The sequence below is a fragment of the Polyodon spathula genome, chromosome 1 (assembly GCF_017654505.1).
Source record: "Polyodon spathula isolate WHYD16114869_AA chromosome 1, ASM1765450v1, whole genome shotgun sequence".
Classification (NCBI taxonomy): Eukaryota; Metazoa; Chordata; class Actinopteri; order Acipenseriformes; family Polyodontidae; genus Polyodon; species Polyodon spathula.
Window position 1 is genome coordinate 68,832,574 of NC_054534.1, and position 27,295 is coordinate 68,859,868.

A 27,295-nucleotide genomic window follows, 5' to 3' on the forward strand; every position below is an offset into this window, starting at 1 on the left:
GCTGCAGCAAAACTGTTTTAATATCGCTGGGCTTATGGACCTGGATTTGATGGTCTAGTGCTGGTTATGGTGGATTGCAGGGTACTGTTGCAATTACTTCTAACTCCAGGCCTATAAAATAATATACAGTACAGGTCTGTCATGTGAGTGAAGGGTTGCATGTTCCCATAACGCCTGGATTTTAAGTCTTGTATTACAGCAGTTTAACTAAAACACCTGTGCACCTGCATTTGTGTGTTTTCACTTCACATTCCAACCCTCAGTTAATGCACTGCTACGAGTCTGATAAAATAAGTAGTAGATAAAGACGATTTTGGCTAATTTCTTTAAATGATTTAATCCATTAAACTATAACTAAATAAACTGGCTTATCAGGGTAACTTTGGGTACCCTTAACACATTGCAGTGAAACAATACTGTGCTTTTTTTGTGGGTTTCTTCTTTGTTTAAGTTGAAGTTGCATGTAACATTAAGGAGCATACAGTATTTTAAAGAACAGTTCTGAAAGGAATAAATAAATTTTAGCAGTATAATACCTGCAAGAAACAACTTGGTTAAATGTAGGAAGGTGTTTTAAATACATTTTTTTGGTATTTTTTCTTAAACCACTGCACTGGCTTACTGTTCAATTCAGAATTGCCTATAAAATTCTGCTTACTACTTTTAAGGCCCTTCATGGTTTTGGGTCTTTATATTTACAGGAACTGTTGGTACATTATGCTCAGAGTCACACCTTGAGGACAGTGAATTCAGAATTTTTAGTAGTTCCTAGAAGTTGTCTAAAATCACGAGGTGCAGGGACCTTTCGTTGTTCTACTCCCTGCCTTTGGAACTCCATCCCAAGTCGTATCAGGAATGCTGGCACAGTTGAATATTTTAAATCAAATTTAAAAACATATTTGTTTGCATTAGCTTATTTCTGAGCTAGATTGATTGGCCAATGACTTTTTTTTATAGTTTTTTTTCATTTTTTTTTTATTGTAAAGCACCCTGGGATGTTTCGCATGAAGAACGCTACATAAAAGCAAATTGTATTGTATTGTATAGTTTTGTATTTAATACTTTTGGACATGAATTTGTTTACTTATTCTTTTCAGAAAATTGCCTTTGCCTTTTCACTCATTTCCAGTTTAGGCCCTCTGTCTTTTTTGTTTATACACAGAGACTCTGTAGCTGTATTGTATTATTCTGGGTTTCCATTGCCAGGACAGGCTTGGGGCTTGCTTTTAGGGGAATTGAGCACTTTTCACAAACAAGGAATGTATCTTAAACAAAAAAAACGTTTCACTCAGTGCTAAGTTATTAGTATTCATTTAATCAAGTGCGTTTGTTGCCGCTCCAAAACCTTAAGATTTTTTTTTTTTATGTCTGTAACCAGTTTGAAAGCACTTCAAGAAGCCGGTTTTAACAGCTGACTTCACTTTCACATTTAGGGAATGGATTATCACTTGTGAGCCTGTTGGCACTCACTTTGACAGATTAAGTGGTCCATGGGTATCTTGACTGGCATCTCCTCACAGGTGTGCATCATCCATGGCAAAATATTAGCAGTAGAAAAAGAATCTGGCAGTAGAAATTCTCTCAACTTCCTGGCTACAGGATTGATTTTAAAAGCAACTTTCTGAATCTCTTCCTGAATGAATTCCAAAAGCAATTTAACAAATTATGTTTTATGTAAATTTGCCTAAAACAGCTTGACTTCCCCCGAACAGCAGAGCAAGGACATACATTTTTATTTGAAAGCAGACTTTAAATAAATAATATGTAAGGGCATTTTCTCAAAACTGTCCTTTCTTATTACCGAATCCATTTACTGGCTTGAAGCTGACCCAATGAGTATAAACAGGCAATTTGAGTTCTCAATGCGTCTGGCACCTTTCAAAAGCACTTCATTAAATGCAAATAGAGGTGATTAAAATAAGGCCAACAATATATCAGGGCTTTGTTTTGGAAGTAGATCAGGCACCTACATGCATACATTACTCAGAGTGGCTGTCCTCACACTGAAAACAGTGTGTGATAAGTATTGCAGCCGATTGACAGGATGAAGGGTTACTGCTCAAAAACAAAGCCGTTTTTTTCCCTTTCCCAGGCCTTTGGAGGTGTTCTATCAGTTTTATGCCTTGCAGATCGCCCTCTTTATTTTTTGTACACCCATTATGTTTGGGAAGCGTGAGTGTGCTTGGTTTAATTTAATACTCTGCTGTTTTTTGGGGGGTTTTTTGTGGCAGGTGTTCGCCACCTGTTTTGTTCAGTGGTATTTCTCCAAGGAAATGAAAGTCACTTTCATGTGTGAGATTAGGGATTTTCACATGCCTTAGTTATTTTTATATGTTTGCCACGCAAAAGCAGACAGGTGATTCGTGAATACCTAAGTGGCAGAGAAGGCCAAGATATACTGACACCCAAGGAGCAGGTCCAAGTCTTTTACTGATTGGGCTCCTAATTACCTTTGAACCTTTGTTAAGATGTTTAATTCAATGTTTTACAAGTGCTTCCCCATTGCTTATATACAATATTTTATGGTCTAGTGTTTCAGAACTGTTCTGTTTATTCAGAACTCCAGTTCCATAATATTGTAAAAAAGCCCTCTTAAGTAATTGGGATTTTGTATGTTATCAAGTCTAGAGTTTCATGTTTTTCAATTTCCATACAATTTGGTGTAAAATGTACTTTTTGGCAGTGTAGCTTGTATGGTACTGTATATGTTTTTACTGTAACAGGTCAGTTTGTGAAGGTATGCTTTACTATTGTACTAGAGTTTACTTTTTGTGCTTACAATATTGACATTTTCATAAAGGAAAGTTTACTTTGCTTTAAGATAAATCCAAATTCATAGCATGGTGTAGAAAAAAAAGGTTATTTCTTTGTTGAATTAAATTTATATTGTCTGTTTTTAACCCTGTTTTGTGAAAAGACTTTAGTCATCAGTGCAGTTAAAACAATGACATTGATGCCTGTAAATGAATCCAGTCTGGCCCCAGATGTCACAGCTTTTGAAATATACGTTGTCATTACTCAGAGTGATTTTAAATGAAACCCTTGTGGCTGTGGCAGCTAAATTACTACCGCTCTTCACGATGCTTCATAGTTTAAACTAGACCGATATTTCACATCTGATATGTGGCGACACAACGTACAATTTAGAATAATGTTGGACTGGGGTCATGAATGTTGATTTAAAAAAAGACAAGGTAAAGGAATTGTGTACTCTCCAACAATGCCAGGTTGACTGGGAATTCCATTCTTTATGTACGGCATCAAAGTGGCAGCGACTTTCCTATAATTCCCAACCAATGCAGTTTTGTATCGAATGTCACCAAACTTTGGGAGAGGGAGTTTTTATTTCAGTACTGGCTGGTAACTCCGGGTACCCAAATTGGATATAATTTTTCATTGACCCTGCAGGGCTCTCTGGATCTAACCAGTAATCATAAAGATTAGTTTTAATATGAGGCTAGAATTGATGGAACACACTGTTTTATACTGACTCACAACTAACATGAAAAAGAGACTTTGGGGTTATGAAATCTAGTGGGTTTTTTAATGTAACGGAACTAATGAACAGTATGAGCTATTATGACAAATACCTTGATTAGCACTCAAAATATTTCTTCACATGGCTAAACTCGTAAAAAAAAATCTATCAACTTGCACATATTTTATGTACCTATACCATACATGTAACTTGATAAAATCACAAAAAAAAAAAAAAAATGACTCCTCTGCCTTATCTAAATGTTGCTTATTTTTTTAAACTCAGGCTAAGCTATCTTTCAAGTACAAAATGTAACCATTACCCAATGGGTGTTTACCTCCTAAAGATCCTGAAACCTGAGTAGTATATACCAAAGTGGCTTGGCTGTACCTGTGACGCAGTCATGCCAGCCCCCGAGGGTATAAAAGGGCTGCACACACAGATCTCCGCGCCATTTTTCCTTTCAAGATCTGACCTGACCGGGGAGTCTGGAATCAGATAAGTACTTGTTGTTGTAGTTAATTATTGCATTTTAACGTGTGCAATATTTTATTTACTCTGTAATATATTTATTTAAAATAAATTATGCACACATTGTGCACTACAGCCTGTTTGTTACGTCCTGCAGCGGCCTTGTATCTAGCGTGAAGCCAGCAGCTTGAATCGCTCCTTCCCATGGATCAAGCAACATAGGTCGACTGACTGTGCTCTCCTAACAGACGGCTTAGCTCTGGCTGGAGTTAAATTTAAATTCTTGTTTTAAGTTACAAAACGTTTATTTTCTGAACTGTAATTGTGTTATTACTGTTTACTGTAGAGAAATATTTTTCTCTGGTTGGATTTTTTTGTGTTTTTGTTTTTTACGGAAATAGACGCACAGCTGCTGGACTGGACTGAGATAAGCGCTTCAGATTGAGATTGCTTGCAGTTTCATTCCACAGTATCTCGCTGCCGTTTTGGTGACTGCTTTGCATCATTATTACGAGGGCTGTTTGTACCTCTATTAAGCAGGCTTCCCTCAGTCTCATGTGGGTACTGACTGTGTGGCTTTGTCAGTAGCTTGTACAGTTTGGCTGTACAGTGCTACCCGCGGTAACTGCGTACCAGTACTAAGGTCTTGATCAGCCTCCTTGCTGTTTATAAGCTGACTGAGGCAGCACCTGTACATTGTTACTGTACACTGCATTGCTACTTTCATAATGCCTGGGCTTTACCCCTGTGACATATGCAAGGCCAATCTGCCTGTTGAAAATGAGCACAGCAGGTGCTCTTCTTGCCTCGGGCCAGAGCACAAGGAGGCACTGACTAACCGCGGTTTCTGTGAGTTTTTTGTGCATTTTACTCCAAACGCATGTGGGATAAATGTCTCTCCCACAGCTCTACAGAGCACTCTGTGTCCCTCACTTCTGCACAGCCCTCTTCTCCATCACCCTCTGGTAGAGAGGTGGCTGCATCCTCACCCCATGGCTCTGTGCCAAGGGAGATTGGACGACGCACCCGGGAAAGTAGCCCACACATAAAGCCATCTTCACAGTCTACCTTATCCTCCTCTGCCTCACCTTCTCCTCCCCCAAGGAAGAAGATGATTTGCCGTTCCAAGCTATCAGCAGACTCAGAGCAGATGGAGAATATCGGGGTAACTGTTTCCCACCAAGGAACATTTCACAGAGTTACTATGCAAACATTCGGTGCTGACTGCCATTCCTTGGGGCCCCAGGGGCTACAAGCACAGATTGGCAACAGGAGGACATACAGTACTGACCATCACCGCCTTTGAAGAGGTGGGCAAACAGGAGCTGGCATTCTCATCTGAGGACGTGGAGTAAGACAGCAAATTGCCAGAGGTTAAGCTATCCCTGTTGGCAGAGCTTAAACCACATTATGCAGAGAAGCTGGGACTGGCCCAATTTCCGTCAGTGGAGGCTTCAATAGCTGCCTCAGTACAGGCGCCTATGGCATCCCGACCCATTGAGCCTGAAGCTCTGGGTTTGGCCCTTGAACAGCTGCATTTGAGTCATCTGGGTCTGTCCAATAGGGTTATTGACACCCTACAAAATTCCAGAGCAGTGTCCACATGATCCCAGTATAGGTGCAAGTGGGGCATCTTTCACACATGCTGTCTGCCTCGTTTGATCTCACAATTTGTCAGATGGCAGTTATACTGTAATTTTTGTAGGACCTATTTGACAAAGTTTTTTCAGATTGCCGTATCAAAATTGGTTCTGTGTCCACAGGAGCTCACTTCCTGGAGGTGCAGTTTTTGAATGCAGCTTGGCGGCTTTGGCCACCTATGAAAGATATTGTTTCTCGCTGGAGGCTTAATGTGGTGCTTGATGCACTCATAAACCCTCCATTTCATCCCTTGCATTCATCAATTGCGAAAGCCTGCTTAATTTTTACAGAATCCAGGAAAATGATTGAGCTCGCTACCATCCACTTCCTTTCTAGTCTGATAGAGTGTGACAGCTTCATATGCTCTGCCTAGTGCGGGCCCTGGCATGCTACGTTGACAGGATGAAAAGTTGGAGGCTGTCCAAATAATTTTTTGACTGTTATGGGGTGAAGTTCCATGGTCAAGCCCAGTCTAAATAGAGGCTGTCCAAGAGGATAGGAGATACAGTCCAGACTGCCTTTGAGCGAGCCAACTTCCCATTCCACCAGGAGCATGGCAACTTTGTGGGCTTTATTCCAGGGTGCATCTGTCAAAGACATATACAGTGCAGCAGTGTGGGCTACTCCTCATACCTTCACTAAGTTATACAGACTAAATGTCATGGATCCTCAAAACTCTGGCTTTAGAACTAGAGTGTTAAAGGTGGCTTCCGAGTCTACAATTACAACACAGACATAGAGGTGAGTTCTCCCTCAATTTTTTTTGCCTTAGCTACTTGTTACTGGGTTTCCTAATGGTAACTAACAAGGCAGTCTCTCAGCTTAAACTTGTAGCATTCCACTCGTTCTTCAATACTGCCCTTGTGATGGCTTTATTATACTCACCCTTTAGGTAATGGTTACATTTCATACTTGAAAGGGCATGTTAGGTTATTATCATAACCATGATTCCCTGAAATAGAAATGCAACCATTAAACTTCAGTGTTGCTTCGTCCATGATTGCAGCAGGCTTGAAGGAAAAATGACGCTGTGCGTGCAGTCCTTTTATACCCTTGCGGGCAGGCATGACTGCGTCACAGGCTCGGCTGAACAGCTTTGGTATATAATATTCAGGATTAGGTAATGGCTACATTTCTGTTTCAGGGAACCAGGGTTATGATAATAACCTGACGTTTTCTGGCCTCATAATTTTGGGAATATGTGCTTCATCATCCATCATTATAATCCTGATTGATATTCCAGATCTGTTACGTCAGTGCCTCAGACAGCATGGTCCAGTTCATCTTCTACCAGCCCATTATCCATCGTTGGAGGGAAACAGATTTCTTTCCATGCTCAGCCACTTGTGGTGGAGGTAAGAGACTATTTTAAACCACTAATCGTTGTGATTTAGTCTTTACTTTTACAGCATTTTTTAATATATAAACAGATGTTACCCTACATAGAAAAAAAACATAAGCGAGGCAGTGGGTATATTGTTATATAGTTGGAAGGCTTTGTAAAGGATTGTGTTTCACCTTATAATGCAAATGCAAATGCAAATAGCATTATAAGAGCATTAGAAGTTATGAGCTTGCCACCTTATAACCAGTTTTTTACTATAATGGGTCACCTTAGTATAAAAGATTTAAACAACATTTTAAGAAGTTAAGGTTTTAACATTAACCTACTAACAGCCCTACCAGTTATGTATGCCATGATGACTACAGCAATAGGACACGTTTACTCTGCACTGGACCAGCATTCAAAGACTCAAGTAATTTTAAATTTGTAGTGATCACATACTCATATGTTTTTATTTGACATTGCCACCCAGTTTACTACCAAACACCCTAATTTCAGGTAATGACATCCAAAGGAGCTTAAGAACTCATAGCCAGGTGTGCCCAGTACTTTAAGCTTGTGTGTTTCAGGATACCAGCTGACCTCCGCTGAGTGCTTTGACCTGCGCAGTGGACGCGTGGTAGCTGACCAGTATTGCCACTACTACCCTGAAAATGTCAAACCCAAACCAAAGCTACGGGAGTGTAACATGGACCCCTGTCCAGCCAGGTAGGTGGACTGTTCATATAGATACTATTGGTTATTGTAGAAAGCATCAAGACAGTACTACAGGGCACTGCTGAGTTTAACTATTATAATCTCTTTATAAAATATGTATTAAATTAAAAAAAAAAAAAAAATTAGAACACGCTGACCCCCAATATTGTATTTTTTTCCTAAACTGTATCTGTGTTTTTAAAACCTTTTTGGCTTAAATCAAAATTGTGTTGTAGCCATAGCTGTTACAAAGTGCCATCTGAATACTGCAGGGCCATAACCCTTGACTTTTGTGTAATTCTGGCTGTAGCTGTTCTAAACTACTTGAATGGTAGTGACTAAACTGCACCGTTAATTTAGTATTCACTTCCATGGCATATCATTCAGGAGCAAACCCATTGATAGTGTCACTTTCGATTGTTGCTGATTGTGATATCTGAGGTAACTTGTGCAAGATGACATCAATAAATCTAGGTATATATGTTTGTGTAAAAGGTGTAGGGCCATGTACTGTAATGTGATCATTTAGTGTTTATTTTGTTGTGTATACCTTCTACTCAGAGGGTTGGCATTATTGTTCCTAACAGTGACGGCTACAAGGAGATCATGCCCTATGACCTCTACCACCCCCTACCACGGTACGTACAGCAACCAATCAATGTGAAGGAATGCCAGTCTCGGCAGTAAACAGAAGTTTTACAAGAAACGGACATGTGATAATATGAATGTCAATTTTTTAAACCAAATGAATATTTTAAATCTTAGTTTTAATATCAATATGTATGAAGGGGATTATGTTTAATAATTATCAGAAGCACAAGTGCACCATTACGTGTCCTGTAATATCAGCTTCAAAAAAAATTGAAATAATCTCGATTACACATTGGTCCAGATTCTTAAAGCTTTTTACTCTGAATTGTTACGTGTATTCTAATTATTTTTTTTGTTGTTGTTGTTGTTTTTTTCCCCCATGGTTCCTATAAACTATTAAGATGGTCACTCCATGGTTATCGACCAGGCCATTTTAATTGGCAGACCATGGTTCTACTCATTGTTATTCAATGAGTACCCATGGTTTCCCATATATATGGGTTACAAGCCCCGCAGATTGAAACGTGTCAAGATTTAGAATCAAGCCCATAATGCTCTATGCCAAGTAGCCGTGGCAGGGAAGAGACTAATGCCATTCCAATGTTCTTTTATATATAAAGTCATCTAATCTGTGCTATGGACTGGTGCAGCTTTTGTCTTGGTGCTTTGGCAATGACTTTTTTATTCATTGCATGTTGTTTTTAGTGCTTTGCCGGAGTTGGATGTACGCTATTACATGAACCAACCTCTCAGAGGCAGTGGGGAAAATGACAAGCAAGTTTGAATTGTGCCAAATGGCGTGCTTTAAGTGTTACATTTAAAGTGGTACCGCTGAATTACAATAGCTGTGTTACACAGACAAGTCCTTACCAGTTTTGTCCAGATGGCCTTGCTGTACGTTGTCGAGAACTTGTTGCTATCTGCGTGCTTTAAACGCCATGCTATTCTGCCGAGCCTCTCGGGTTGCTCTATGTTGTTGCGATACGAGGAAATCACATGACAACTGAAGAGCATGGATAGCAACAAGTTCCCGAAAAAGTACTGCAAGTCCAACTGGACAAAACTGGTAAAGACTTGTCTATGTAAGGCAGCTATTGCAATTCAGCAGTACCACTTTAAATGTAACACTTAAAGCATGGCATGTGGTATGACTCCAACTTGCATGTAAACGTAGCCAGTGTAACTTTTATGAGAAATTTGCATATTGCCTGTTCTGCTTCTGCATCATCTCTGTTACTGATTTTCAAAGCTTGGTATTCAAATTGTATTGATTTATTAAGTAAATTCTAGAAAGGATTAGTGGAATTATATATAGCAGTGTTAGAATTTAACTGAGAAAACATTTAATTTTAAAGTTATATGGTAAAAGTTGACTTTGAAAAACCCATTGCCAGCGTTTGAAAATCAGGTTACAGAAAATTGGGATGACAAGTTTGTATTATATATTTTAAAGCTATGTCAAGTAACTGTCATCCCTTACCTGCTTACAAAAAGAAAATTCTGAACAGCAGTTTGTTGATGTGCTTTGTAGTTCAAGCTATTTTTTATCTGTAGTCTAATGCATGCTAAAAGTATCTTATACATTTTTATTTCATTTTTTTAGCCTGCTTAAAAATGCCAAAAGCAGTTGTAATTTTTTTTTTTAGAAGGGACTTGCATGGTTTATTATATCTGTTTACTCTATAAATGCCAAAAAAATAATAATTTGGAACAAAAATTTTAAAGCGACTAGAGAAATGCAGGTTTTGCAAAAAAGAATATATATTAAAAAAATTGGAACAAAAAAGCTTTGAAGCTCTGAACAAATTCAACAAGCTTATAAGCTAGCAGAATTGATAACGAACATAAGCAAATGAGACTGGCCAGCCAGGCGTTGTTTGTAATGGGCAGTGTTGTTTTGTCAGATGGGAGAGCAGCCCGTGGACGGCTTGCTCCATATCTTGTGGCGGGGGGATCCAGAGGCGCTCTGTGTCCTGCGTGGAGGAAGACATCCAGGGCAACATAACCCCTGTAGAGGAGTGGAAGTGCATGTACATCCCCAAGATACCAATCATCCAGTCCTGCAACATCTTTGACTGCCCCAAGTGGCTTGCACAGGAGTGGTCCCCGGTGAGTCACTTCTGAGAGACTTTCAGTCCCTAAACACCACTGTCAACTATGGTACATATTCATTGACTGGCCAAATTAATACAGAATGGCCTTAAAAGTGAGTAGGAGTTTGTCTGGTGTTGAAGGTTTCTGTGATTTGGACCATTCTGTCAAGTCTGTTGCTTATCACAATACACAGCTCATGCCTGGAGCTTGGTCTGTAATGACTCACTTCTCTGAAAAGGTTGCCCTGCCAGGCACTTCTGGAATGCTGTCTTGATGGGCGCAAGTAATATGTAGCACTTACCCTGGGCAGATCTGCCAGACTGATCTAGAGCTGATAGTAGGTGCAGAGTTGGCAGTAGAGTGTCAAGTAACTACACTTGTAGATACCGGCCACTTCGCTCATTCAGTATGTTATTAATTTGTTTTCTTATCACGCAAGCACTTTATTTGAGTAGATTTGAGTGGTAAACTAATTGTGAATGGCAATCACATGGTTTAAATGCACATTGGCTGTGTATTATTTATGCAGTTTACTGCACTTAGTGAATGGTACAGGTTTACAAGTAGGCAGACATTTCCTTATTCAAGATTGGACAATGTACATTTACTAATGAGCCCCAAAACCGTAGTCTCCTTGTTGTTATTTCAAGAGGATCAGTCTCAAAAATGATGAAGAATACATGAGTAATTCTGACGAACCAGCAAGGAATGATCACAAGACCTTCCAGAACAATCCAACCCAATGTATTCTTTCCTATTTAATAATTTAGAATTTTCCAGCCCAGTCCCACTTTACAATTAAAAGGCACCCTAGGATTCTGTACCCATTAATCTGTTGTACTACTGTTGTATATTACCACTGACATCTAAAACAAAGGTCGAGATGTGACAGACGTGCTTCAGAATGTACAGAGACTTAGGTCAAATCAGTTACCATCTGCATTACACATGTCTACTGTACTTCTGGAAAGGAACATTTTAATTGTAAGACACAGACCAATATAGAGGCGAACCCTTGACATTGCTTTTACCATATGTGTTGTTTCTGGAATCTTTCATTTTCTTAAATGTAAAGTCCAAACCACGTAGCTAATATTGCACACCTACTGTTTATAATTACTGGTATTTCCGTCACTGGGGGCTACCTCCGGGATCAGAAATATCCCAATATAGTTCACAATTGCTGATGGTAGAGGTGTAACTCCATAATAGATCATAGATCAATTTTCCAGTCTTTGTTTTTAACTTAAATAAAAATAATAAATCAACATTTCAATTGTAGTTTCTCTGAGAATCTTCTCTTTTCATACTCTGTATAACTTCACCTTATACACATGAGTACAAAATCGATCTACCGTCTGATAGATTTATTTTTATTCTCACAAATTAAGAATATGGCAAACCTTTATTCAAAGATGAAGGATGGACGATATCCACTCTGAGTGTGTTATTATGGTCAATAGGTTTACGAAACAGGTTAGTCTCCAACCCCCCTTCTGAGAGAGAAATTCTTACATCTAAGAATTACACTTTCAATATGCTTCTAGTAGCAGTAAACCTAAATAGTAGGACGTATATTCAGAAATTCCAAGAATTTAAGAAATGCAGTCTTAGTCTCATTTTCCATAGAAAAAAAATGTCATCAATGTATCTCATCCATAACAATGCATTCTGCTGATTTGTAGTACTCGTATAAATATTGTACACCTCCAACTTCCCGATTAAATACATTGGCATAGGAGGGAGCCATATTGCTTCCCAAAGCAGTACCATGTATCTGTAAGTAATATTCTTATAAAAGTTAGAAATTATTTTTATGAAAAGCCAAATGGGCAAGTTGAATAAGATCACTATGTAACACATTTTTTGTTCCTGGGTAGTAAGTGTTATTTCCTAATTGCTTATGCCTCAAAAGTATAGAAAATGGCTATTATTCCCCACAAACTTTGCTTTTGTGACCAGGACAGTAATATTTCAAAATATCACTATTTCCGATGGGAAAATGGGCAAATGTGTGTCTTTTTGTTCACATAAAGTCAGAAAAAAACAACATATGAATCCAAATTAACATGTATTTATACTAAAGTAATACAAAAATGACTACAAAAGATTTAGAAGTGAGTAGTTTTTCAAGATTTACGATTATACTGTAAATAAAAAATAAAAAAATTGTTACACGGTGTAATCTACAGGTACATCAATTTCTGTACTTCTTGATAGGAATAGTCATAGGCTTTCAAAGCCCTCTGAGTGAGGAATGTCTGTATGTAGACTATTCACAATTCTACATACCATAAAAGTTATTTCTGAAGTACTTGTGTGGAAATGCAAGAGCAGGACTGACTAGGACATTGGGCCCTACTCACAGAACTTTAGAGTTTTAATGACAGTTTTAAGGAATGTTTTATTAAGAACTTTTTTAAAGCCCTTTTTGGTTTGTTGTATCTATTTGCAGTTCACCAAACATTTTTAAACAGTTTTAGTGAAGGTTAGAGGTATATTATCATTCCTTGATTTTTTTTTTTTTTAAATATGGCTCATTATTTTATTTACAAACTAATATTTTGATTATAATTCTCCCACCTGCTGAATGTTCAGCTTCTTTACAGTTTGTCTTGCAATTGTTTTTGAGAACTGCATGGATACAACATTTAAGTTTTGCAAATGTACTGTTCAAATGTAGCTTCAAATGTCACTTTATCACTCTGTTATATTTTCAATTATATGAAATATTTGCAGTTAATTAAAAAAAAAAAAAAAAAGGAAAGCGTTTTACTCTTTAAAAGATGTAGAGTCGGACAATGAACTTACTTATTAGCCCAAAACGCCTACTTCTCCTGGCCTGTCTGTTTAGTACTTTGTAAGCTGCACCAAAGAGACATTCTTCAGACAGAAAATAAAACACACATAACCCTGTCTAGCTAAACCTTGTTATTGTGGAAACAAATTTAACAGCAGAGGTAAACCCCACACATAAATCACTGAAATTAAAAAATAACAGCAAACATATGGGCTCTTTTTCATTAAAATTCAACCTTTGCTTTATTTTTTTAACAGTAAAAAGAGTGGGTGAATATTCAATTGAGATACTATACAATTGTGCAGCGTAGTGGCTAGCCCAGAGGGTTCCTTGTATGGGATTAGTGGAAGGTAAAAAGCAACCTCCTTCACTACTGCTGATACATATTTTTATGGTGCTATTCATTTCCCTCTCTAGCAAACAGTCTGAGACATTCGAGTCAGATTTGTAGGCTGTTAAAATGCAGGATTTTGTTGACCTAATACATTCTTCATTCTGAACTCCTGGAAAATGCTTGTCTTGGCAGCAGCAATAAATAAAACACTTTGCAGCCAGCCAATCCACTTCTTTTTCTTTTTTTTTTTACCATCGCCATAAGTAGCAATTCTTTCTCAGACTACTGGATAATGATAGTGTTGTTGAAGCTGACACCCTGGGATCCTTCAAGAAGCTGCTTGATGAGATTCTGGGATCAATAAGCTACTAACAACCAAACGAGCAAGATGGGCCAAATGGCCTCCTCTCGTTTGTGAACTTACTTATGACGTGTAAGGAGAGGTGACGTTATCATTGTATTTGCATTGTAGTTTTCTTACACTGTACCTTCCTAAAATTGTCATAAAATTGTCATCATTGTTAACATTTCAAACAATTGACTGCAGCCTTTGTTACTACGATTTAAGGTAGAATATGAAATATTACAAACATAGTTTAACCACCAGTACAATACGTTTATTATCTTGATATAATTACTTTGCACTCAACATAGACTTGGAAACGATTATGAAATACATTTGATAATTGTTGCAAGTAAAATCTAAAATACTGTTTGTATCACATTTCACTTAAGAGCGTATTTTGGCAATTGTATTTTAAAGCCCTTGAACATGAGCTTAGACAAGAAATACCAGATTTGAATGCATTTCTTAACTGTGGTAACCTCTCAGAAATGTTACTCTTCTAAACACAATGCATTTGTTTTGCATTCAGTATGAAGTCAATCCTTTAAATGTAATGTTTTCCAACTGAAAATTGAAAATGTATGCTGTGCATATATATATTTGTAACTGAAATGACAAATGGGCCCAGTTCAAGACCCTTTTTCAGGATTTTGTAATATCTATTGTGTTGGTTGTGTTCTATATGAGGCATCTTCCAATGGTGTCGAGTGGAGAGTTATATCTGACTGTGTACTCTGTGCTCCCTGCAGTGTACAGTGACATGTGGCCAGGGTCTCCGCTACAGAGTGGTGCTCTGTATCGATCACAGGGGACTGCATGCGGGGGGCTGCAACCCTAAGACCAAGCCTCATATTAAAGAGGAGTGCATCGTCACGATTCCCTGCTACAAACCAAAAGGTAAGCTGGAAAGAACGCACCATGATATTGACAATATCAGCTTTTTGTTTAATGCATTGTAAAATGTAACTGTTTTAATAAAATGGTATTGCTAAGTTTGTAAATTGGTCCCATTGCTTCTTACAAACGATTCAGCTTTTGCCTACTTGCCTTTTTCTTATCTCAAAATATAACCTTGTTAAAGTGTTTAAAGTTATGTATGAAGCCTGAAAACGAATGAAGCATAGAAAGAATTTAAAAGATGAACAGAGATTGTGAGAGACTGGGCTGTGGTGCCCTGCTAAGGTGTTTGCTGCTGTATTGTAGAGAAGCTCCCGGTGGAGGCAAAGCTGCCCTGGTTCAAGCAGGCTCAGGAGCTGGAGGAGGGAGCAGCAGTGACTGAGGAACCCTCGTGAGTACACAGTTAAAGAACACCTCGTCTGAAATAACTCCTGCTTCTTTTCTTGGAAAATGGGTGATTACTGTTTTAAGCCTGTTTGGTGTTTTAAAAATTTCAAAGTATTTCTTTTCACAGGAATTTCAGAAGGAGCTTGGATTGTGACCAACATCTTTCGAGACACCTCTGCTGTCTAAGCTCTTTGGCAAACTTATAATTTCTATCTTCCCCTGCGCACATACTTTATTACAGGATGTCAGGATGTGAGTGGTGTGGGTAATCATCCAATGTCCTCAATAATGGGTGCATTTACGAAAAGTCCAGAGTTTTTAATTAAATATAACACTCCCCTCTACCAGCAATGGTATTGGAAAATTTGCAGTTGGTTTGAAGTACCAAAAACTGTTCCAAAGTGCACACACAACACGACCTGCGCGCCGCGCACCGTCCCCGTCCCCTCCCCCTCCCCTCCCCCGGGGCCCCCCCCACCCCAAGGGCAACGTTCCCGTCCACGTTCCCGTCCACGACCATGTCCAACGTCACAACACCGTCACGCAGGTCTACTTCCATGATAGATGATAGTGCTGGCTCCATAGCTTCAGCTCCTGAATCCGTCTCCGTCTACTCACACAAATACAACAAAAAAAACAGCAGTGGTCTGTTTTGGTAACTTCAGCATCAGGGTCCACATTCACGTATCCACATCCCCTTTGTACTGCCAAACTCCTCCCTCTAATCAGCACGGCACCACACTATCCAATCACCGCACACACCACAGCTTATCACTGTAGAGCTGTTCAGCAGTCTTACAGTTATGCCCTTTCACCAAAATGGCCGACTTCCGGTTCCATCCTACCGTCGAGCCAGCCCATCCCTGTGAAGGCATACCACCAACCTTACTTAGCGCCCTTCCAGGTCAAGAGGTTGATCTATAGTTTGGATTCATTCTCTCCCATTCACACAGGGTTATAGACATTTATATTCAAGCATGTTAGACACTGTGGCCTTTATAAAAAGTGCTTCCACAATAAAAAAATATGTGTAGACGAGTGACCAAAACCTGTAATCCTCCACGGGACATTTTCTAAAATTCTTATTGAAAACTGAAAACAGAAGCAGATTCTAGTTAGGACTTGTGCATGTACGATAAGGCAAATGTAATATTACTTGCCGATTTTCATGTCATTAACAAATGGACACATTTATAATATCCTGCACTGACACAATTGTTTTTAATTTCCTTTTTAACCAGGTGATGGGTATTTTATTGGTGTAGTAGTGCAAGCGCACAAACCTAACCCATTCGCTTGCCGGGTTGCCCAGCCTTCACCCTGTTGCACTGGTGCTACAGCCAATCACTGAGGTTAAATGAGAAGAGTGTTGTGTGATGTACTGTCATCATGCATTCTGATTCTTTCCTAGTTCTTCTTTGCATAGTGGTTAAGTAGCTCTTTTGCGGTGTGTGCGTGGTCAACGGTTCACACCCTGCCTCAGCTCTGGTAAATATGCATCTTTTATATAGAAAAATTTAGGATTTACTAAGTAAAAAGATTCTCTGGGGTTATTTTATTAGTGCTGTGTAGTTATTTTGTTAGCTTTATATCTGCGTCTGTTTCTTATTTATCTCCAAATCTCTTTTCTCCTCAGTCTGTCCCTGTGATTTAGTTAAGAAAATAACAGAGTGTTGTGTGAGAGAGAGATGGGAAAGGAGAAACATTGCCAAGTTTTAATATAACTTTAGTTCAGGTTTTAATTTTACTTCAAGTCACTCCTTTAGAAAGTGAGACATCTACCTCATTCACAAGGGGTTCATGGTTATTGTGGCATGCAAATAAGAGAACATCACTCATCGCGCTATAAGATATACATCAAATTTCAGAATATTAAATAACAGGCTGCATTCATAGTACAAGACTGCTGTATCCTAGCCAACCATCAGAATCCGGCTGCTTTTCTTTTAGTTTTTCTATGTTATTGGCTTTGAACTGCATGCAGTGCATATTTTATAAACTGCTTACAAACCCTACATGGCATATGTATTCTGAAAAGGCTTACAGAACCTACAGTGCTTGAAAAGTGAAATACAGAAAAAATGCTAAATAAGACCCTCGTTGACCCCAAACAATAGTGATTAACACATGTCTGTGGCTTTCCTAATGATCTGTATCAGTCTTCCTCAACCCCGATCACCCCATGTGTCTTCTGATTTTCATTCCACTGAGATCTCAATGACTTAACTAAATCCTTAAATTTAAGAAAATATGCTTAATTAGACCCAACTGTTCTTGTTCTCAACTCCTAAAAATCTGCATATTTCAAGTTACTTGTACGGCTTTACAGTGAACTTGAACTCTCCAATTGTTTAAAATGGAAACAATTAAAAAGGTCTAATTAAGCAAATTATTAGTTCAATTAAGGGTTTAGTAATTGAGAGCTCAGTTGGAACGAAAACCAGAAGATACATGGGGTCCTGAGGACCAGGGATGAGAACCATTGATCTACATGATACCAGAACTAAATGTTACCACTACTTTAAATAATAGAAATATGACCTCTCTCTGTTGTTTTACATACTTTTCAAAAACAAAAATACACTGACGAGTCTTGCATGCACTATAAGAGATACACGGAATCTGTAATGGACCCTCTTTATTTCTCACAAACTTTTAATGTATGTGTAACAGGGGTGTTTGTTATGAGTGTGAGCATCCTTTGTTTGACAGGAGAGACACAGAGGTTTTCCTTGCCACGCCGCACAGGTGCACAGGATTTATTGCAAGTATTTACAGTTCAGGTGTAGTGGTGCTTGGACGCCACTAAGGTACCAGCAATGGTAGTCCTAGTGCGGGAGGACACACACACAAGTGTACATGAAAATAATAAATACAAAAATGCAAAACAAAACACAGTGGGGGAAAAAATAGCTAATAAAACAAAAGCTGGCCAAACACCAGCCAAGCGCTGCTCCCACTGTAAGGTAGGTCCCGCTCCAGGAACCTTCTCCCTAACACACTGGCATATGCTTTTGTGGGAGTAAAATCCCCTGAATGAATCCCTTATTTAAATATGAGGATTCTGGCTAACACAGACGGTAATCACACGTGGTTGCTTCGTTTGTTCGCCCTGGTTCAAACATGCAGACATGAGGAATTCCCAATTCACTTCCAGCTTACTGACAAAGAACAAACAGCAAACAAAAGGGCTGGCTTTCCAGATTCTTTTAAACCAAGTGGCCAGGTTTTATTGATAAGCAATTAGTCAATCAACACCTTGCCACATTCCTCACATTGATTTGGTAGGGATGGGATTATAAACACATTATACCAAAAAGCTGATATTAACCTATTTAATCTGTTTGTGTAAATTCTGTTGTGGTTTAAATGTTTAGAATTCTTTGTCATTGACTACACACTGAGTGTGGAATTTTATGTGCAGTTACTGCTAAGTTTCCAATCGGGGCATGATTTACAATTATAATTGGTTGATTTTAGTGACAAACCTTCCCAGAAAAACATGTGTAATTAACCTTTTAATTACTGCCATGGAGTATAGACACTGCCGTTTGAATTTATGTAATAATTCAAGTGTGAAAATCAGAAAATAATCTGAAGTGGACCTACAGCTTGTTGATACCAACACACCACCAGTACATCCTTGACATTATGAAGTGCTTTGGTTTCATTTTTTTTTTTTTTTAGAAATGTAGTTTTTAAAATATTTTATGTTCAAAGTTGATGGGTACAGTACTTTAATGGCCTTATTTTGAATTTAGAAACCAAGATAATTAGAGTGCTAGTGAAATGAGTTCAATTTACAGTACTGTATCTGACCTTATGTTAAGTCTTTGAGTTGTATAATAGTAGTTAGCCTGTGGGTTACACTATAAATAGCAGAACAACGATTAGAAGTGTTTAGAAGCAGAAGTTGTTTTCTAAAACTATTAGGCAAAACTTCCAAGGCAGCCACGTACAGTCTATCTTATTCAGTCATCTCTACTTATATTTAAAAAAAAACAAAAACAAAAAAAAAAAACATTTATGTAACTTGGGTAGATTACTCCAGGCAATGCTTGTGTCAGGTACGCCTACATACTGTACTATCCAAAAATCTGCCACATGCGTTATGTATTGTGTTTCACACTGTTAGATTACATTTGCTTTAATGTATAATATATAAATAATCATGGCATATGTAATACATTTGTGCTCTAGAGCCAGCAATAATACCTGCATGCCATATGGCAGCACATTTTTAGGGGGATTAATGCTGTAAGAAATGGGACATTTTTGGCAGATACTTTTTCCAGCCCTAAATCCCAGAGGTAACACACATGGACACAGTGCAGAAGTGTCAACATTTACATTACCAATCATTTAAAAACGAACTAGCATTAAGATATCACATACATTCAGTTCTGGCACGAGAAACCCCTTTGAAAATACATTAGGATTTGTAATGGTGCATAAAGGTCAGTTCGCACAGTTTACCACCACCATAATCTGTCTCATTTATATATCTGCTTGCATTCCTACCTTTTGCCATGTCTTTTAATGCATTTAATATGCTGTGTTTTAGAGTGATTTGCTATGTCTCCCTATGCTTCACTGTTTTGCCATGCTTACCTAAGCTAACCATTGCATTTATCTCACTTACAATATATCATGCTTCTGTATGCTTTGTTTCACTGTGCTTTACTGTACTTGTCAAAAAGGATTAACTAAGCGGTACAGGTCCTAAAGCATTCTGCAGTGGAAGATGACTCTGTGTTTTGAAGTGTATCCCAAACATGTTTTCAATGTTTTATGGCTTATTATTGAGGCAGATACACAAAAGAGGCAATGGCATATGTCATTTTTTAAAGCATTTCTTTCAAAGTATGCATAACAGCTCATATTTTGGTGTACAATCTGAAACATGTTTTGTAAACGAACATAAGACAGGCAATCTTCCAAAATTAGTGGAAAAACAACGCTAGGCTAATTCAAGGTCTTTTAAGTCCACCTATGATGTTACTGTAACTAGCCTAATTTTGTAAAACTACTGCTGTGTTTTCCTTTCATAAAAAAATAAATGGTTCAAATTGTACCCTGGAGTAAAAATCTGATATTAACAATGGCCTCAAAAATATATGTTCTCTTTCTGCATGTTGTGTGCAGTAGAGTTATAAAACATATGAAAAATGGCTGAACAATTCATATTTAGATTTGAAGCCAAGTTGGAATATTAAATGAAACATTAAAGTGTATGACAATAATGGAGACAATCATACTGTATGCACAATGGATCAGCTATCTGGGGGGGGAAATACAGTTTACTCCACTCAGTCTTACTGAGTTAAGAAAACTATTTTTTCATTTTGAAGTGTGACATCTTTATGAAGAGTATTCCAGCTAGCTGCTTCTAAGAATAAGCACTTGGTGTTTCCTTACATTTGTGTCTAGGTTCGTCCCTGACGCCTGGTCCCCCTGCAGCAGTACCTGTGGGGCCGGGAGCCAGCGGCGGCGAGTGAAGTGTCAGGTTCTGCTGTCCTTCTCCCAGACAGTGGCAGACTTGCCTGACGATGAGTGTGAGGGGCCCAAGCCCCCGGCCAGCCGGACGTGCTACAGCGGACCCTGCGGAGGAGAAGGGGAGGACCACAGCCCCGAGGAGGAGGGCGAGGATTTGCTCTTACAGCTTGATGACGATGACGAACTCCACGACTGGGAGTACGAGGGCTTCACAGAGTGTTCCGAACCCTGCGGGGGTGGTACGTCCCTCGTCCCTTTTATTAAATACCCCTTGAGGGGGTGGTGATGATGTTATAAATACTGTTTCTGCATGCAGGGTCGTTGTGTGATAGGTAAGTAATAACACATGAGAAAGCATAAGTCTGAAAGCGTTGTGAGGCGCATGAGTCTAGTCACACCTTCCAAGAGTACTATTGTAATTATTAATAAGGCATAAGATACGTGGATCCACAGTAGTCCTACCTCAGATTTAATGAGTGAATTAACATGTTTTTATTTTTATTTTAAATGGAAAGAAAACACCATTGGGGTTGTATATTTTTAAAACTAATAAAGGAAAACATACACTGTACTGATACTGTACTTGATCCTCACTATAACACCTTCACCATTACAAGGCTTCTAAAGTTTTGGCTCACCTCTAACTTGCATCCTGTTTAGTACACTATAACAGATAGCTTTGTTAGTCTTGCCAAGTGCCTGGCTCCTGGAGGCATTTGAACAGGAGGGCAGATAAGTCTTATGTAGTTTACTCAAAGCAGCAATGGTTCCACTGGATTTTTTGTTTTGTAAAGACACACAGAAAGCCCTTGGCTCAGACTCACATCTTCAGTTTCCTACATTGCACGTCCGGTCAGAGTAATTCTGTATTTCATCTCTCTCAATAAACACTACTTGATATATCTGAGCTAACCTGTGACTTTGGAGTGTTAGAAAACCCAGTAACATAGTAAATCATTGCCTTACTGATTAACTTTTGTATCGGATATCCACATGAAACTACAAAGTGTGTAGTGCAGGCTATGACATTGCCAATTTTTTAAAATCAACAGGTTCCAATTTACAAATGACATCATTGTAATATTAAGCTGAAAAAAGGGGATTTATAAAATGAATAAAGTTGTAATTATACAGCAGGGTTCTCAGGGAACAATATAAAAGACACATACAAGTTAGGAAACACAACTGTCTCTGTTGTCTAACCTGATATTTTGGGATAATAGGTGTGCTGATGCTCAAACTCGCAATTGCCTTTATGAAGTATTTATAGGCAGGTATTAAATAACTCTATTCATTAATAGATTGGTTTTAAAACAAGAAAAGCTGTCCTTTCCTCACCTTTACAATTGAGTACCAATTAATTGCAATTAATGTCTGCATTGAGTGTTGGAAGCTAATTTTCCTCTGTTCCGGGGCACTGACATTTTTTTTTACTGCCGTGACGAGGCAGTAAACTGACTGATTGGAAGTCAACACATTAATGAATGTCGATAAATACTTCTTAAATGAGTACAATGAGTACACCCCTGTTAGATACCACTAATTGCATTACTCAGATAATTCTGTCAACAACTGTTCAATATGCTGGTCCTAACTTTGCATATTTAAATCTGGTTGTATACACAGCTAATCACTTGTGTTGGCATGTTAGCTTGATAGTTCTGCTTGTATATTGCAATGATTTTGTGGTGTTTTAATGGTAATGAATGACAATCTGAAGCCTTTGGTAAAACCAAACAGTCATAATACAACAGAACTGATTTTGTGTTTAAACACATAATGTGAAAAATATGAAGCAGTAATGTTGTCTGCTTATTTTTTCAATTTCTTTGCTACTATTTAGTTAACTTTTTAGTTTTAGCAGACTGTATATTTTTACTGTGTGTGTATATATATATATATATAGATATATATATATATTATATATATATTATATATATATATATAGTTAATCTTATTATTCCTTTAGACATTATATATGTACAAATATATATATATTTCAATATTAGTGTTTTAGTATGCGTATATATATTCTATATATATATAGTTTCTTTTTATTCTTTTTATGGTGTTTTGCCAAACGGTGGAGGACATCTTCAAAATCTTCTCTGTACTTTTAACAGAAAGATATTGTCACTCTGCCCATCGACAGAGATTGTATTTACAGGTGTCTCCTGCACTATAGGAAGCACTGATGTGTTTAAATTATTTTAGAAACAACACTGAAGGTTTTTGGATTTAAACAGACCACACAAGTTTGGTGCTTATACTTCCATATTTCATATTCTATTCTATTCATATAACATTTGGCATCCATTTGTAGTCCCCGTTGTGCTACTTGTTTGTGTTTATGCTTTGACAGCAGGGTTCTTTCTCTCCCAGACCATTCGTTTGTGCTGCTTAGTCCTCCCTCATCCTTCTCTTACAATGGACAGTTTTGCACACTGCCTCAGATTCTTGTGTGAGCAAGATGAACCCAGAGGCTCCCAAAAAGAAACCGTATACCATCTGCGTTTATACTGTCCTCGGGTATACCTTTAAAATCAGCCTGCTCTGGATTTGTCATATTTCACTGAAAAGTACAGCAACTTTAATGCTGCATTGTTTAGGGTGTCGTGTTTTATCAATAGTACTTCAAAATGCCCAAAAGTATAACAGTTTTTTTTTTTTTTTTTAATTGTTTTTGTTGCGTGAAGTGAAAATCCCAATTTTCAGAAGCAAAAATGACATTTTTTAAAAAATGTAACAGGTTTAAACAATGCAAAATTGCTTTGTTTTGTTTTTTAGGGAATTAAGAACTTCCGGTCATTAATATTTGCCAAAAATGAAGCATGTCTTGGATGTATTTTTATTACTAAAGTTTTGACAGTGAGTTTCTGCCTTGGTGTTTCCCGGGCAGGGCTGCAGGAGGCGGTAGTGATCTGCCTGAACAAGCAGACGAGAGAAGTGGTGGAGGAGAGCTTGTGTGTGAGCCATCGACGCCCCCCTCAGCTGCTCAAGGCCTGCAGCTCGGAGCCCTGTCCACCAAGGTACTGTGCAACCGTTACAGCGAATGCACACAGGTGAATACCAGGCAGAATAGTATCCCTCAGAGCCTCACTGCCACAGTTCACAAACAGATTAATGGCCAAAGGAGACTTTACAAAACCATTTAAATCATTGAGCAGGTTGTAAAATTAGATTTATACATTTTTTTGAGACCTGCATCACTGATATACAGTTGATTCTTCACAATAATGCATCGCTTGGTATATCACAACATAGCTGTTCACATTTGCCATGGTTAAAAGGGACAGCTTGTTTACAAACAAATCCAGGGCAGAAGCCGGCATGAAGACACCGATACATATAGTCGTGCACATTAAATACAAGCACATGGCTGATATAAGTACAGTAGAATCTGTCATATGTGATTTTAATTGGTTCCAGGGGTCCATCGGATATGTGAAAATATTGTATCTCAGAGGGCATCGTTCTACTACATTGTAATTGCTTTATTAACGCCGTGGCATTATAAATGAACAATGAGAGGTATATCAGTGTGTCTAAAACACCAAAGTATGGTACTGCATATATGCTATACAAAGAAAGTCTGTGAAAATTATTGCATAAAAAAGCACTGCAATACAGTATTTGGCAATTTACAAAACAGCATTTCAAAAACAGTTCTTACTGTGCTTTCTCGGTCTAAAAAAGGAAAAAAGCGTGCATACGAGGAATAATTTACTTTGGAGGTCAGTGAAAAAAAATCTTGTTTCAGCTTTAACGGTACAGTATATTAATCCCTTGCTTTCTTGTTTTTTTTTTTATTGAACATGGTTAAACTAGGCGGTTCTTTTCTTTTTTTTATTTGCAACTGAATCCATTCTGACCTGCTGAGAGCTGAATTTACTATTTTAGACGCATAATAAAATGTGCATTGATCAGCTTCCATCTTCCATCATCCCTTAATTAGAGCACTGTTCCCTATACAGGATGGAGGGAAGGAAGCTCAGTGTTAACACAATATGTGACTAATCAGAGGCCTGTTCCTGAGCCCTCTCTTCGGTGCCAAAGAAGTAAAATATGCCAGCACCAGTGTCTGAAGCAAGGACAACAAAATTGTGAAAGTATTTTTTCTTTCTCGAGATTATTGTATGTAAATGAAAAACTGTGTTTGGTAAGTTGTACCAGATACAGATAATGCATTGTCACCAAGTATTTCCAGTCAAAGATTTGTCAAAGAATTTCACTACAGGCAGTTTATTTTAAAATTGCTACATGTCCTACCGAAAACCAAATAAAAAGTTATCCACTTCCAGTAAGTTTATTGACTTCTGTTTTCTAAACATGATATTTCACAGCTCGTGGGTTTATTGATTAGTCCCCATGCCAGGAAATGAACATGGTGCGTCATGCTTTTCCGCCGTTTCTCTCAGGTGGGAAACGGGGAAGTGGAGTTCCTGTTCCGCCACCTGTGGAGTGGGCCTGAGGACCCGGGACGTGACGTGCACCCACTTGCTGTCCAGAGAGAGCAACGAGACTGTCACCCTGAGTGATGAGAAGTGCCGGCTGGCCAAGCCCGCCCAGGTGCAGGCCTGCAACCGCTTTGACTGCCCGCCCGCCTGGTACCCCCAAGACTGGCAGCAGGTAGTTCATTTTGCCATACAAGGGTTTGGTGCACTCACTGATCAGATGCAGTTAAAAAAGGGCCCAAGTAAGATCCAGATCATTGATGAATTTGGTTTTGCATTGGTGTCCACATTTGCCTGATTGAGCATTGCATTTTCAACTCCCCAGATCAGGCCAATCATATCTGCTCAGATTACAAAAAAGGCCAAACCATCTGTGTCGGATTAATAGGCACAGGAACATGTTGTATGGTGACCCACAGTAAGTGTTGTGTGGAAATTGCATTACCTGTTATTGACAATTGGCTGAAAAAAATCACAATTTCTGTAAGAACATATGTTCATAATTACAAAACCCCTTTTTTAATTAAATAAATTAAATAAGATTGTCGTTCCAGTCTTACTTACACTGTGTTTATCTCTTCCATAGCCTGATCAAGGGGACCACCGGTCCATTTTCAACTTATTGCTGAAAGTTATTTTTTAGTACTACTATAAATGCAAATTACATCTACTAGAAATGCAAAAATGACTTCATCAGAATTACATCCCAGTAGTGAAATCCTACTGTCTTTTAACACCACTGAACTTTCATTTTGTATATTTTGTTTGGAGGGATTTATGTTTTCCTCTTTTAAGATCAGTTCAGAAGTGTATATTTCCCCAGCATCTTTTACATTGGTTAAGCTGTCCCCTGACGAGACAAAATACAGCAGTTATTCAGTGCAGACAGTATGCAGAGATGTCATAAATGTCAGTCATTGATTCTGTTTTTTGTGGCTAGAATTGCAGCCTGCTAGCATAATTGGGCAAATTATATAGCTGATTATAGGAAAATTGTTTAATGGGTACAGTTAAAACAATAACTTTTACAAGATCCACCAATGTGTTTGCTTTAATGGAATGTCTAGTTGCATGCCTAGAGGAAGTTAACTGAGGACCACCAGTACAGTAGAGAATCAGTATAAAGCTCACAGTCAGGTGCACTGGTTAACTATATTAAAAAATCATCGTTGGTTAAAGGACCTACATATTTTGGTAAAGATCCATAAACACATCAGGAATATTACTAAAATGTATTTTTATCATTTAAGAAATATCGTCAAATTGAGAAGTGTTCTTTCCCACTCAAATACTGAGAGATTGATGGATGTTTTTGTATCTTCTAGAATTGATTAATGTAATGTCCTATTCTCTTGTACTCATAGCTGTGTTATGTCACAGCTGCAACTTATACAAAATGCTGCAGCTAGAATTTTAATTGGGACTAAGAGACGAGATCACACTACTCCTGTGCCAGCATCTCTGTGCTGGCTTCCAGTCCGATTCAGGGTAGATTTGAAGGTGTTGCTTTTAACATATGAGGCATTAAATGGCCTTGCACCATCGTATTTAAATGATCTTTTAATACCATATATTCCTAGACAACCACTCAGATCACAGAATGTGAGGTTGCTTATTGTCCCACAAAAAAACCCCAAAAAAACACAGATGTTAGATCATTCAGTTATAGTGCCCCAAAACTCTGGAATGATCTGCAAGGGAAGAACCAAGTGTCACTGCTTTTAAAACAAAATTAAAAGCACACTTTAATAATGTAGCATTTTTATGCTAAAATTATTTCTCCGCCTTGTTTTACTGTTCTATGTGTTTCTTCAGTTTTTATTGTTTTCTGGCATTCTTTTATTAATATTTGTCAGTGTTTTTATTCATGTGAAGCACTTTGAGGCTATTTTTATTGTGAAAGGCACTATATTAAAAATATTATTATTATTATTATTATTATTATTATTATTATTATTATTATTATTATTGCATTGGCATGACTCGCCATGTACATTTTAAGGATAAATTAGACCTGACAATTAAAAAATGAAAATAAAAAAGCAAGCTGCAATGCAGGGTTACTTACTCTACTGGTGGAGCTTATTATTACAATATTTTTCAAGGCACATGTGGTAGACCTACAGGCAATAGTATTTGTGCTATCATCAAGTGAATAGCTGCATTGCAAAACCTCTAAACATCACTGTCTTGACCCTAAAGGGCCTAGAACACACAACCTACTGTACAATGCAGCAGTGAGTGTTTGCTATAGTATTTCTTGGT

At 38.1% G+C, this 27,295-nt stretch overlaps 1 protein-coding gene across 1 annotated transcript in view; it reads left to right on the forward strand.

The window, feature by feature from the left end:
• LOC121321625 (ADAMTS-like protein 1) overlaps window positions 1-27,295 on the forward strand; it is a 100,159-nt gene that overhangs the window by 43,543 nt on the left and 29,321 nt on the right. The window contains exons 8-16 of the mRNA XM_041260630.1: window positions 6,834-6,945; window positions 7,505-7,643; window positions 8,219-8,269; window positions 10,127-10,331; window positions 14,546-14,693; window positions 15,000-15,084; window positions 20,511-20,815; window positions 23,476-23,605; window positions 24,995-25,205. Coding sequence (XP_041116564.1) covers window positions 6,834-6,945; window positions 7,505-7,643; window positions 8,219-8,269; window positions 10,127-10,331; window positions 14,546-14,693; window positions 15,000-15,084; window positions 20,511-20,815; window positions 23,476-23,605; window positions 24,995-25,205 — 1,386 coding nt within the window. The remainder of the gene's footprint in view (window positions 1-6,833; window positions 6,946-7,504; window positions 7,644-8,218; window positions 8,270-10,126; window positions 10,332-14,545; window positions 14,694-14,999; window positions 15,085-20,510; window positions 20,816-23,475; window positions 23,606-24,994; window positions 25,206-27,295) is intronic.